Genomic DNA, 14,245 nt, shown 5'->3' with positions numbered 1-14,245 from the left:
TTTATTTTAATTAATTTGTGACTTAACAATAATTATTTTAATTTTTTTTTTAAACTATAAAAAAAATTGTTAAAAATATTTCCAGATAAAAAATGTGTTAAAATCAGGGTGTTTCAAGAATTTTATTTTGTAAAATCTTTACTGGATTTTTGTTTTACAAACGGCTTTCTTTTTGTAATTTAAATATTTTAAGAGCTTGCATTTTAGATATATAAATAAGCATGTGTAAAGAAAATTTGTTATGGTCAATCAATAGTTTTAAGAATCTTTTTAGCTAAAAAAATTTGTTTAATGTTAAAATGTTTTTTACATTTTTGACAAAAAGATTATTTATACAAGTTGTTAACTTATACATTCTAGCTATTTAGAAAATTATTCTTGCATTTCTTAAAATTTTGAGTTTTTAATACTTGATAAGATAATTTAATTTAGAAAGTTAAGATTTAACATTTGATTCAATTTCTCTGGAACATTTATTTTTCAGAATATCAGTTGAAATTAATTTAATGAACTAATATGAGAGAATAATTGATGTGCACAGTTTCTGTGCTGTCTGTGAAGTTTCAAGCTCCAAATAAGAACATGTTATTGAGTAGTTTACATTTTAGCAGAAGGTTTTCAAACAACAAACTCTACAAGAACATACCAAAGGTTACATACTTGAATAATTAAAAAAAAAATTGTTTTCTAGACACTAAAACAGCATATTTTATAAAGTGTTAATAAAATATTCTAAATTTGGTTTTTTGTTAGTACTAAAATTTAATTCTGATACTTTTGGCATTATGATTAGTTCTGAAAAGTACCTGTAATCAAAAGTGTAGTTTAGTTTATATTTTTTCTTTTTTAACAAACTTATAATTTGGCTTTTTTAATTTTATTAACAATAATTTTTAAAAGCCAAGCTAAAAAAGCAAAAAAAAAACTACTTTGTTAAAAATCTATCTTTTTTTACAGTTTTTACACAATCTTTCTCAAGTTTTATGACTGTGATTATACCTAGATAATAAACAAGCCTATTGTAAAATTCTTAAAATTTTTCTTAGAGCTATATTTTTCCTAAAGAAATTAAGTAATTGTTGTTTATTGCTTATAAAGCTAGTTCTTCAGTTTTAAATTGGTATAATAAGATATATTCTTTTAATACAAGCTAATTTTAAAGTTCCTAGTAAACTAGCAGTGAAAAATTAATATCTGTGCATTTGTATTGGAAACTTTTTGCAAAAATGACCACATCTTGTTTTTTTTTCAATTGATAAAAATTTGACTTTAAGGGCATAGGGGGGTAAAACACCTTTTTTCACAATTTTATTTTATATAGTTTTTACTAAGCTACAGGATGCTTTTTACAGATTTAAAAAATTCCAAATCATTTTGAGATATAGCCGGTCAAAGTCGGAGGCAACAGTAGGTTCTTTATAAGAGGTGCAAACTAAAACAACAAAAATAAACTATTTGACTAAAAATCTATGTTCTCTACGTTTTTTGAGAGAACTACCTCAAACTCTCAGGAAATGTTTCTTGCAATATTTAGAAAATTCTCTCACTATGATTTTTTTTTTAATTTGTTAAAAACATTTTTCTAAATATTGCAAGGATTATTTACTGAAAAATTGAGGTAGTTATCTTAAAAAACGTAGGAGGAGATATATTTTTTGTGATTTCTAGTTATATGCAGTTTTAGTTTGTGCCTCCCATAAGGAACCTAATGTTGCCTCCGACCCTTAGATTCATAAAATGAAGATGAAATACATTAGTAAAACTTAGTTAAAACTTTTAATATGTTATACTTTTAGACGACAAGCAGATACAGCTTTTTACAAGACAAAGAATACATTTAGAATAAGAATTATTTATATATTTTAGTTAACTTATAAATCATTTATAATGCAGTTCAGGAATCTTGCTTCAAGTTTTTCTAATAACTGTTATATGTCTTTTAAATTTTGAAGTTGTAAACTATACTGTTTATTGGTATAATATTGTAATTTTAAATTAAAACAACTCTGTAGCAGTAGATTTTAAGTAAGAAGCCTCTATTGCCAAATTTGAAAACACTTGTTTTTAAAGTGTATCTTGTTAAAATTAGTTTTAAATTATACACCAGGGGTAAGCAAACTTCAGCCTACACAGGTAGGTGTCAAATATGAATGAAGGGTCACTTTTTCACAAAGACACTTTTCCAGGAAGGGTCACTTTTGCTCAAAGACACTTTTTCATGGTGTTACTTGTGCACAAATATTCTTCTGCACAGTTTAAAAACTTGAAAATTTGCTATCACTTTTACCACTTACCCTTGGTCTAAACTTTTTAAAAAAAATTTTTTATATTTTTTTTTATTGTTTCTTGGTTTTAATAAACTTTCCTTTTTTACTACCACTGTTACTCCTAACTCTTACCCTTGATCTGTATATATATTTGTTTTTTAGTATTATTTTTGTTTATATTATATTTTTTTATCATGTTATCGTTTTTTCAATCAATGTTACCCTTGGACAAAGTTTTTTTTTCTCATTCTTGTTGTTATTATAATTTTTTTTTTTTTTTTTTTTACTATTTTGCAAAATGACCCTTTGTAAAAGAGTGAATATTTGTTTATGTTTGACCATTTACACAAAAAGTCTTATGTATATGCAGGCTACATTTAGCCTCTAATAGGTATAGTTGGAAAACAAGCATGCAATTTTACATAAAAAAGAATTTTTTCAAAGTTACTTAGATGTTCTAATGTTTGAAGTGAAGAGCATAAACAAAAAGCCAAATAAATAAATATTAGGTAAAGTTTACAGGAAATTTAAAACTTATTCTAGATATTTTCTGAGAGTAAAAGCTGAAACTTTACATATGTGGCCAATAATTTTTTTATTTACAAAGTTTGGTCCACAACCTTTAAATTCCCAACTTGTGTTACATACATTTTTTTGTAGCTGTAAAAGTAGAATTGTACAAAAAATGTATTTTTAGAACTTTTAAGCAGAGGTCAGCCAATAGTCATCAACGGCCCAATGCAGTCTACAAAGCATAAATCTTGGGGCCGCAATATACTGTCAGTTAAAAAATATTCTTTTTTTGTAGTAACAAGGTTGCCATATGAAAATCACAGGATATTTTTTAAACTTATAATAATCTTAAGCCAGTTGTTTTCTAGATTTTAAATGAGATTTATTTAATTTAGATTCAATATTTTGTACTTTTATATCTAATTTTGTTTAAGAACTTGATTTTTATTGGTTTTGAAAAGTTTTCAATTTATTTAAATTATTTGAATTAAATTCAGATTGACATAGGACAGTTTAAAGTCACTCAGAACAGATTTTTTAACACTTATAGATCTTATTAACTCACAGAGTGGAAACCTTGTTGCAAAAACTTATTTTAAGTTCTTTATTTAAAATTAATAGTTAATATTGTTTTATAACTATTAATTTATAAACATTTTTGGTTTGTAGTTCTATATAATTTTTTAAAATTACAAAAAATACTTTTAATAGTTATAGCCAGCACAATCCTATACAGTGCGGCTTGCTTGCAACTATTTATAGTATAACTGGCGTATTACTTATAAAAGGCTGCTGACCCCTTTACTAAAGTAACATAGTGATACAAGTATTAGTAGTATCTTTGTTTTGTTTTTTATTTTGGTTATATCTGTTATCATTTAGTTAAGAAAAATTAATTTGGAAAATATAAAAAAGCAAAACTGAATTTAAATGAAAATTTAAATGTGTTTTTTAAAGTGCAGTTGTAAATTGTATCAAGTGTTTTTCAATAACACTGATAGTAACTCCAGTGTTCCACAAACAAATTTAAAAATTAAAAAAATTAAGTATGAAAGATTAAACTGAATTATAATTAAACCCAATAAAAATTCCAAATACATGTAGATACATTACACATAAATAGTACTATTTAGTTCAAAAACTAATCACTTACTACATTTTACATTTTTTGACCACAAAAAACTTTAATCTTTATCTAATATTTAAAATTAATATTTTACGAGTGTAAGCTTGTGTGACTTATTAAAAAGTACACTTTAGCTAGTACATTTTAGAATTTTTTTTTATTTTGTATTGTTTGCTTTAATCCAATTTACACACTATTTTACAAAAACAATGGTATAAAATTATTTATTTAAAAATTCTATATACAAAAGCTGTATAATTTATAAATGCATTCATATAACAATAAAAACAAATTATACAGTAATCTTCCTTTATTGGACCAGATTATGTTTCTAGGTGTTAACGGATTAACACACTTCAACTGGGTTCTGTAAAAAATAAATACTGTAATGAAAGAATATAAGCTGAAGTAGTTGTGTATATGTTTTCATTAAATTAAAAATAGTTCCTAAAGGTTTTTAGAGGTTAATAAGTTATAATAGGTAAAATACTTGATGTTAAATCCGACTGTTATAAAACTCTATAATATTAGTAATTATTAAGTCTAAATTAAGTAAAGTAAACTAAAACACACAACAAAACAGCAAAATGTAATATAAACCACTTACTTGAATGGAAAGAATAACTGATTCAAATTTATTTACCATGGTTAATGATTATGTTGTGTATTTTAGTTTACTTTACTTAATTTAGACTTAATAATTACAAATATCATATAGTTTTATAACAGTCGGATTTAACATTAAGTATTTTACCTATTATTAAGGGCATAGGGGGGGGGGGTAAAACACTTTTTTAAAATTTGGTATAATTTTATATAGTTTTTACTAAGCTACAAGAGGTTTTTTACAGATTTTAAAAATTCAATGTAAATTTTCAGATATAGCCTGTCAAAGTCTGAGGCAACAATAGGATCCTTATGGGAGGCGCAAACTAAAACGTCAAATTACTAGAAATAATTAAAAATCTATATTCTCCTACAATTTTTAAGATAACTACCTTAAATTTTCAGTAAAAGTTTTCTGCAATATTTGAAAAATTCTGTTGGAACAAAATTTGAAAAAAAAAACTTTTTTTTGTTTATTTTTTACACAAAAATTTTATTTTTTTATTTAAAAAAAAATTCTTTTCAACAAGAGGTAGTTATTTCAAAAACGTCGGAGAAGATAGATTGTTTCAGTTTGCGCCTCCCATAAGGAAACTATCATTGCCTTTGACCGGCTATATCTCAAAAATTATTTTGAATTTTTATAACCTGTAAAAAGCATCATGTAGCTGAGTAAAAACTATATCAAATAAAATTTCAAAAAAAGTGTTTTATCCCCCCTATGCCCTTAACTATTAAACTCTAAAAGTCTGTATAACTTATTTTTATTTTAATAAAAAATTGTATACACCTACTTGAGCTTCTATTCTTTCATTACAGTATTTATTTTATTACAGAACCCAGTTGAAGTGAACACACAGAAGATTACTGTATAATTTGTTTTTATTGTATTCCAGTGAACTTGTTTCACCAGGTTCCTTTGTTAAGAAACACTTAAATTTATACTTCGAATAGTTACATATAACAATATAAATAAATTTTAATGAGAATCACCTTAGTTTTAAATATAGCTTAGTTTACATTATTAAAAAGAAAAGCGTAAATGTAGTTTTAATGTAATTGAAATTAAATGAATAATAAAAAAAGGTTTCTATATAAGACTTATATCTTTTGTATACGGATTGTGTTAATAACAGAACATTGTCAGGCCAGACTACTCTGCATTTGGCTTGTTCAATTTCAAAGGATACCAATACATTGAAAATGATTCTGAGCTGCAAAAACTAACTGAGGCATGTAAAATAGCTAAGCATGTACTTCAAGTTGCTAGAGGCTCAATCAAAGTTGGTGTACTAGTTTTATTAACCTTTTATGATGAATGTTGTCTAAATACGCTAATGAAATTACTTTATTTTTTGATGTAAAAGCTAGTTTGTTAAATCAAAAAAGTTTATGTTAGAACTTAAAATTTAGACAATTGATAAATATTGTCTATGTGTATTCATCAATATACGAATTTTTTATTTAATTTTGTTTTACAATTCATTTCTAAATTAAATTGTTTAATAGTATATTTAAACATTAGTTTTGGAACGATTATTAATTTCTTTAACAAATAAGCTTTTAATACAAAATTTAGACTGTATTTATAATAACATGTATTTTTACTTATACTAAAACCTATTATTAGATTGCATGTGTTCGTGTATCACTATTTGTAACAATTTAGCATACAATCCTGTGTTAGTAATAAGTTCTGCTAAAATTTTCAATGCATTATCTTAATTTTTTTACAAAATAATTTTTTAAAATAAAACAGTACTTCTTATTAAAAATAGTATTCTGATTTTTAAAATTTAACCTATTTACTAGTCTACTAAAATTATGTTACCAGTTTATATTTAAAAATATTTCAACAGTATTTTGACTTTTATTTTAAATATTTAGGGAAGATTCTGTTTTTTTGACCTAGGACTTTATATTGCTATACATGTAGTTCTGACCATAATTAAAAATACAATTTGAAAAGGTATATATAAGCTATAAGAAAAATCGATGAATTAATTTCTAATAAAAATATTTCCAACTGACTTCTTTGTCACTTATCAAAAAGTTTTCTTACAAATTTATGTTAGTAGTTATTCCATAACTATTTTCCTTATAAGTTGAAAATTACATCTTTTAAGATTTTTTTAGGTGTGAAAAACTATTTTTTAAGGGTAATCTTCCTAAAGTTGTAATCTATTTATTCTTATACTGAGGTGTTTGAAATTTAAAAAATATAATATAAAACATAATAGCTTGAAAAAAAAAACATTTTTTTTTTAAATTTTGTAAATATCTTATGTTAATCTAACAAAACTGAGATTAGGCTATTGCTTCAATGGGTAGGTGTCAAATATACACAAAGACACTTTTGCACAGGTTGAATTTTTTTTCGATTTGTTTTATTTTTGTTATCACTGTTACCCCTAACCGTTATCCACGGTCGGTAACTATTTTTACTTCTTTTTTGTTTTCTATCTCTTTGTTTTATATTGTATTATTTTTTATTCTTGTTATTTTTTATTCAAAATTTTTATTAGTTATTTATTAGTTGTTCTCTAAGTTTTACCCCTTACCCTCGGTCGGAAACTTTTTTTTGATTTTATTTGTTTTTAAGAATTTATTTTTGTTTTTTTGAATAATTTTTTTTTTGTTTTGTTTTATCTTTTTCTATTTTTACTATCACTGTTACTCTTAACTCTTACCCTCGATTGGTTACTTATTTTTCATATTTTTAATTTTTAATTAATTTGTTGTATGGTTTTTTTTTCCTTTTTATGTATAAATTTTTTTATTTAAAGTTTTTTATTCTATTGCAAAAAGGACCCTCCGTGCAAAAGTAACCCCTTGTACATAAATACCCTTTATGCCAAAGTTTCTTGTTGCAAAAATGTTTTTGTGTAAGAATACCCCTTCGTGGAAATATCCCTTCGTGCAAAATTGTCTCTTCGTGCAAATTTGACCCTTCGTACAAATGTCTTCGTGCATATTTTTCCCTTTCCCTGCTTAAATAGTTAAGATAAGAGAAATTATTTATGTTAGAAGTATTATAAATACTGCTTAAGTTGTTTATTGCTTAAAATTTACATTACTTTAATGTTTAGTTTCAGTTATTTATGCTCAATTTTTTTTTAGTATTTAGTTCATCTGTTACTTTGTTGAAAAACTGTACTAATGATTAAAATAATAAAGCTTAAGCGCATAGGGGGGGGGGGGTAAATACCCTTTTTTGGTTTTGATCTTATTTTATATAGTTTTAACTAAGCTACAAAATGATTTCTACAGATTTAAAAATATTTAAAATAATTCTTGAGATATAGCCGGTCAAAGTCGGAGGTAACAATAGGTTCCTTATGGGAGGCGCAAACTAAAAAGGAAAAAATAGACTATTTCACTAAAAATCTATCTTCTCCTAGGTTTTTTGAGATAACTACCTCAAATTTTCAGGAAATGTTCCTTGATATATTTAGAAAATTCTGTCAGAACAGAATAAAATATGAAATAGTCTATTTTTGCCATTTTAGTTTGCGCCTCCCATAAGGATCCTATTGTTGCCTCCGACTTTAACCGGCTATATCTCAAAAATTATTTTGAATTTGTTAAATCACCCCCCTCCCCTATGCCCTTAATGTCATATGGGACTACAACATTTTTATTTTCAAAAACTAACATTAGCCCTTACTTAAAAGCTAGAATTATAAACTATAAATTAATTTAAATCACCATAAAAATTTTAGTTTTCCTTAAAATAGTCAGTTGAATGAAATAGTTGCTATACAAACGATGTAGAAGAAAATATTAACATTGTAAAAATCAACTTCTTAATTCTATCTTCCAAATTTTTTGTTAGAAATAATACCTTAGTTCCTTTGTCTTTAAACCATACAGAGTTCCATAGCAACTTTTGCAAAATATTAATCAGTTCAATGTACAAAAGTTTTAAACATTCAAAAGTCATTTTAATAACTTCCTAATTATTTGTAATGTTGGCTTATAAAATTATGCTAGATTAGTCTTTGGTAATTAGTTAAAACTTGAATTTTATCTTAAACTTACATACACAACATTTATATTTTGTAACTATTACAACACAAAATAATTTATTTTTTCAAGCCACTAATCTAGAATATGTTTTAATTTAACATTGATGGTAAACATATTTAAAGCAAGAAATGAAAAGCTCACTTGCCTTATTCAGTCAGCCAAGCAAATAAATCTAGCCTCAACGTTCTTTTAGCTTAAAACTACTTGTGCAAACCAAAATATAAAAATTAAAGTTAAAGAAATATGTTCTTTAACCTTTTCATGATTAAACTGGCAAAGATACTGAAAATGTAACCTACCCTTAAAGAACATCATACTAAAGTATTATGGTTAAATAAAAGAAAGTAAAGTTATGATAACTTTATCTTTAAACTTGAGGACATTAAAATGCTAATTTAATACCTGTATTTCACATGTAATAAAATTTAAATTTTCTATTTTGATAAGAATTTATTATAACTGAACAGTCGTACAGGGCGAAACATCGTTTTATAAATATTTTTTTGAAATATTAATTTTATTAAAACTAAAACTCAAAAAAATCAATAAAATTTGTAGTTAAAACTTTTTAATAAGGGCATAGGGGGGGTAAACACCCTTTTTTGGTTTTCGATCTTATTTTATATAGTTTTTACTAAGCTGAAAAATGCTTTTTACAGATTTAAAAAATTCAAAATAATTTTTGAGATATAGCCGTTCAAAGTTGGAGGCAACAACTGGATCCTTATATGAGGCGCAAACTAAAACAGCAAATAAGTTGAAATTACTAAAAATCTATCTCCTCCTAGGTTTTTTGAGATAACTACCTCAAATTTTCAGGAAATGCTCCTTGCAGTATTTAAAAAATTCTGTCGGAACAGAATTTAAAAAAATTATAAAATTAAAATTTTATAACAAAAAAAAAAAAAAAACTGTTTTTTTTGTTTATTTTTTATATAAAATTTTTATTTTTTATTTTTTTTTTAATTCCTTCCGACAGAATTTTCTAAATATATCAAGATACATTTCCTTAAAGTTTGAGGTAGTTATCTCAAAATACCTAGGAGAAGATAGATTTTTAGTGAAATAGTCTATTTTTGCTGTTTTAGTTTGCGCCTTCCATAAGGAACCTATTGTTGGCTCTGACTTTGACCGGCTATATCTCAAAAACTATTTTGAAATTTTTAAATCTGTAAAAAGCATTTTTCAGCTTAGTAAAAACTATATAAAATAAGATCAAAAACCAAAAAAGGGTGTTTACCCCCCCCTATGCCCTTAATTAAAAGTTATCATAATTGATAAGAACAGGTAGTTATAAACATGATCTTGTTATCAAAATTCAATTAAAAAACAAAACTTATTGTGCATAGAAGTAATTTTTTCACAACCAAATATTGTTGTTAGTTTTTTTTTTACTTATTAATTTGCTGCATCATTATATAGCAGTTTAAGGTAATTGCATGTAAAAAAAAGTAACCAAAAACAAAAAGACTAAACCGAATTACCCAAGACCTCAGATAAGTTTTAGGACGTGTCCGGTGTATCATAGTTTAGTGGAACTTAAATTGCCTCTTGTACTAAGATGTTCGATTATCTTTATTACTTGCAAATAATTATTTAAAACTGATCATTAAATCAACTAAATTAATATTAATAGTTGAAATTGCTCTGCACCACCACTATGACGTTTATATGTTTATAGTACTTGGATGTGATTAGTGATTACTTGTAGTAAAAGCAGTTTGTTTTGTCAATATTTGTTATTGTTAAATAAATTGTTCTAAATTTAAAATAATATAGAATATAATGTTCTTATTGTATATAATAGTTTTTGCTGTTTTTTAAGTGATCAAGTACCATAAAGTTTACCTAAAACTTCTACTTTCTTTTTAAGTTTTTGTACAAATGTATTGTTAGCTGTAACAGTTTACTTGCTGAAAAAATCACTAGCTATTATTTTTAACTTTATTATATGTTAAATATGTTATATTTATAATTTGAATGACGAATTATGCTTATAAAGAGTATAATTACTTGCAGTTAAACAGTTATTGTAACTTTTTTTTTCAAGTTTGTTTGACTTGACTGAATTTGTTTGTACTCAATCTCAATTATTGATATTTATTATTTAGTTTTATTTTTTGTAAAAGTCGACCACTGGGATTCCTTGTAGTAACTTTAAACTCATAAAGTTTTCAAAGTCCCTTTTTAAACCCGTATTTCACCAGGTCACACAATTACATATTATCAATTAAAAAAACTAAACATTTCTTTAGATTGGAATATAAATAAAGATAAAATGTATATAGATTATGTATGTAATATTTTTTGTTTTGTTTATTTGTAATTCATTATTTTTTTGCTTACTAATATGTTAGTGAATTTATTTGCTTAAATTGTGTTATATATAACTATAAACTAACTACGAACAGAAGTTTTATTATTTGTACAATATAGTTCTTTTTTTAACAAATATCTTGCGATGAGCTGAAGATTTGTATTTACAAAAGTAAAGTTGTATCATTGCATTAACTTTTTAACAATTTTTCTGTTAGTATTGTAACTGTTTTTGTTTTGTTAGAAATAATTTAGCAGACAACATGTTAAGTTTTAATAACTTCGTAAAAAATTGATTTTTTTTTCAATATCTACTTGAGACAGACAACATATTTAAGCTTTTCGATTCTAAAAGTTCTACAAAAATACAGTGAAAAAAATATATGCTAGGACGTCTACATAGTAATTTGTTTCAGTGTTTAAAACTGTACTTAAATATTTTTTATTTTAGTAATTTTTTATGGTTTAAATTTAAATATTTTTTATGTAATAATATTTAAACACGTTTTACAGCCGGGATTCACCACAAACGAGATAAACTCAATCGTACATGACGAAACCATCAAACTAGGGGCTTTCCCATCGCCGCTCGGATATCGGGGATTCCCCAAATCTTGCTGCACCTCCGTCAACCACGTCTGTTGCCACGGAATCCCCGACGACACGGAGCTGCGCGACGGTGACGTAATAAACGTTGACGTCAGCGTCTTCCACCGCGGCTACCACGGCGACACCTCGGACACCTTCCCCGTCGGCAACGTGGACCCCGTCGGCAATTTATTGATCAGTACAGCTCGAGACTGCCTCCAAGCGGCAATTGAATGCTGCGGGCACGGACAGCTGCTGAGCGAGATCGGAAACAGAGTGCAGGGATTGGCTCACAAAAGGGGATTCACCGTTTCCAAGAAGTTTGTGGGTCATGGCATCGGTCGCCACTTCCACTGCCTGCCGCAGGTGAGGCACTATGTTAACCAATCAGAAGAGCGCATGCTGGATGGGATGGTGATGACGGTGGAGCCGATAGTGATGGAGGGCGGATGCGAGTCGAGGACGACGGGCGACGGTTGGACGGAAGTTTCGGTGGACGGTCTGCGGTCCTCGCAAGCAGAACACACCCTTGTGGTGACCAGAGACTCCTGCCTGGTACTTACTTGAAAAGTTTTTCAAATATATATTTGAATAATCTTAGTAAAAACTGTAAATTCAATTTTTTTAAAATTTTTTACTTTTTCTTTTACAACCTATTTTCGATTCTTTTATATGCTTTATATACTTAATATACTTAATGGTTATTTTCAATTGGAAGTTTTTCAAATATCCATTTAAATAATCTCAGTAAAAAGTGTGAGTTCAATTTTTTTTTATAGTTTTTTACTTTTTCTTAAACAACAAACTCTTTATTCTTTTAAATGCTTATATACTTAAATATACTTAATCACATATTTTGTGAATGCAAAAACAACTATCTTCAATATTTTATTGATTTTTATGCAACTGTTTTTATACTTTACCTGTCGTTATTAGCTTTATACAATAATCATTATTATTTCACTGTTTCTAAGCTTTATATATTCTAAAAGTACCTTTCTATTATTTTTATATGCACTCTGATTTGGTACTTTTAAATATTACATATGCATTTTGAGACTTTATATATTGTTGTTTTTAACTGTAGTTTCATATTCCTGATTTAGATTTTAATCGTTTGTTTTCCTGATTTCGAGTTTTAAAATTAGTAGTACTTTACACTCATATATGCATTTTGAATTTAGTTCGGCTTGAATATTATTATCTGTGTTAATACTTATCATAATTACATTATAGAAAAAATAAAAAAATGTTTGAACATATTCTTAAGAACTATATATGAACTCTTTGAGTTTTGTTTACATTCAAAACATTAATAGTATACAATTTTCATGCTAGTTTATAAGCATGTAAGAAAAATTGGTTTATTATTTATTTAAAATATTAAGCATCCATTTAGATTTTAAACAAGTACTGAAGCTTTCTTTTAATTTAAATAAATGTTTGACTCTTTTAAAATGAACACTATTCGCCTAAACAATTTTTCAATTGATTTGTTTTATAGAAACAGTAACAAACAAAACAATCAATGGTAGTCTGCTTTAATTAAAGAGTAACTAGATTTAGTAGTAGATAAATACGGTATAAGTATATTTTTGCAACGACGTCTCTGCACCTTAAAATTAAAAAGTAGTATGCTATTTTACAAATAATATATTATGTAAATTAAAAAATGTTTTTTTTTTTTTCATATTTAATTTAAGCACAGTTATTTTAACTTTTTGAATAAAATAAACTAAAAAACTTTAAAAGGCGGTATATTCATACAAACAAAAGTTTTTTTACGGGTTTAAAATTTAGTCAATGCCTAATTTATAAGTAATCTTTAGTTGCTTTAATATACCGTTGTAATAATATATCAAAAATTTTTTTATGCTAGAAGCATATCTAGGACAACTATTTCGATAACTTAAAGTCTAATCATTTTGTTTTATATAGATACATTTTTATAATTTTAAGTTTTTATTTCGACAGCCAAAGAATTTTACAGTATGGTAAGTTAAGGTACTTACAGTAAGTATCTTCAACAGTATGAAGAATTTAGCATAGTTCAATTCAAAGGAAACGATATGTTTTTATTAACGTAGTTTCAATGCGGTAGTTAAAGTGCCAACAAAAACGTACTGATGGAAATATTTTATTATTGATTTGATTTATTTACAAAATAAAGTATTGTTAACTGAGTTGTAAGTAAATGGTATAGCTAATTTTATAATGTATTCCTTATAGTAACAGCTATATTAAAGTTATACTACAATTAGCAAAATAAATGTAACAACACTGACAACTTTTGCTAAAACAGGAGATTTTGTTTATCTAAGCTAAATTAAAGAAGTATTTAATTAAAAGTATATTATCTCAATAAAATTAGGTTTTCGAAGACTACTCATAGCAATTTTTTTAAACTGTTTTAAATTATAAATGAATAGGTCGTCAAGATTCTAAGATCTTTCCTACTCTAAAGTTTATTATGTTTTTATTATAAGTTTTGACAAAAAAATAAGTGAAAAAATACAATTCTGACTATTTTTGTTATTTAAATAGTTAACAGTAATCTAAGTCAGAGTGATATAGTACAAATATGCTAAAAATAAAAGCTTTAAATACATTAGCTTTTTTTATACATATAAAGTTTTTTTAACAACTATTGATTATATTTCTCTAAATTAAAACTATATTTTTTAACTTAATTTGGTAAACTTCTTTAAAATTAATAGAAATAACTTAACTCATTGTAAATAGTTTATTGAACAACAAAAAAAAACGCTTAAAATTTTTCGTCCTACGACCTGGTGCACAA

The 14,245-nt window shown here is 25.7% G+C and overlaps 1 protein-coding gene across 1 annotated transcript; it reads left to right on the top strand.

Annotated features, from left to right (window-relative positions):
- The first annotated feature begins 488 nt into the window (after window positions 1-488).
- Window positions 489-12,087, top strand: LOC145835756 (methionine aminopeptidase 1D, mitochondrial-like). Its single transcript, XM_082943467.1, has 3 exons — window positions 489-651; window positions 5,649-5,795; window positions 11,371-12,087. Exons 1-3 carry the CDS (start codon window positions 532-534, stop codon window positions 12,010-12,012), a joined length of 909 nt encoding a protein of 302 aa, XP_082799593.1. The 5' UTR covers window positions 489-531; the 3' UTR covers window positions 12,013-12,087.
- Window positions 12,088-14,245: the final 2,158 nt, after the last annotated feature.

This window comes from Thalia democratica, chromosome 5 (assembly GCF_965202585.1).
Source record: "Thalia democratica chromosome 5, ktThaDemo2.hap1.1, whole genome shotgun sequence".
Lineage (NCBI taxonomy): Eukaryota > Metazoa > Chordata > Thaliacea > Salpida > Salpidae > Thalia > Thalia democratica.
This window is presented reverse-complemented; position numbering and strand designations above follow the sequence as displayed.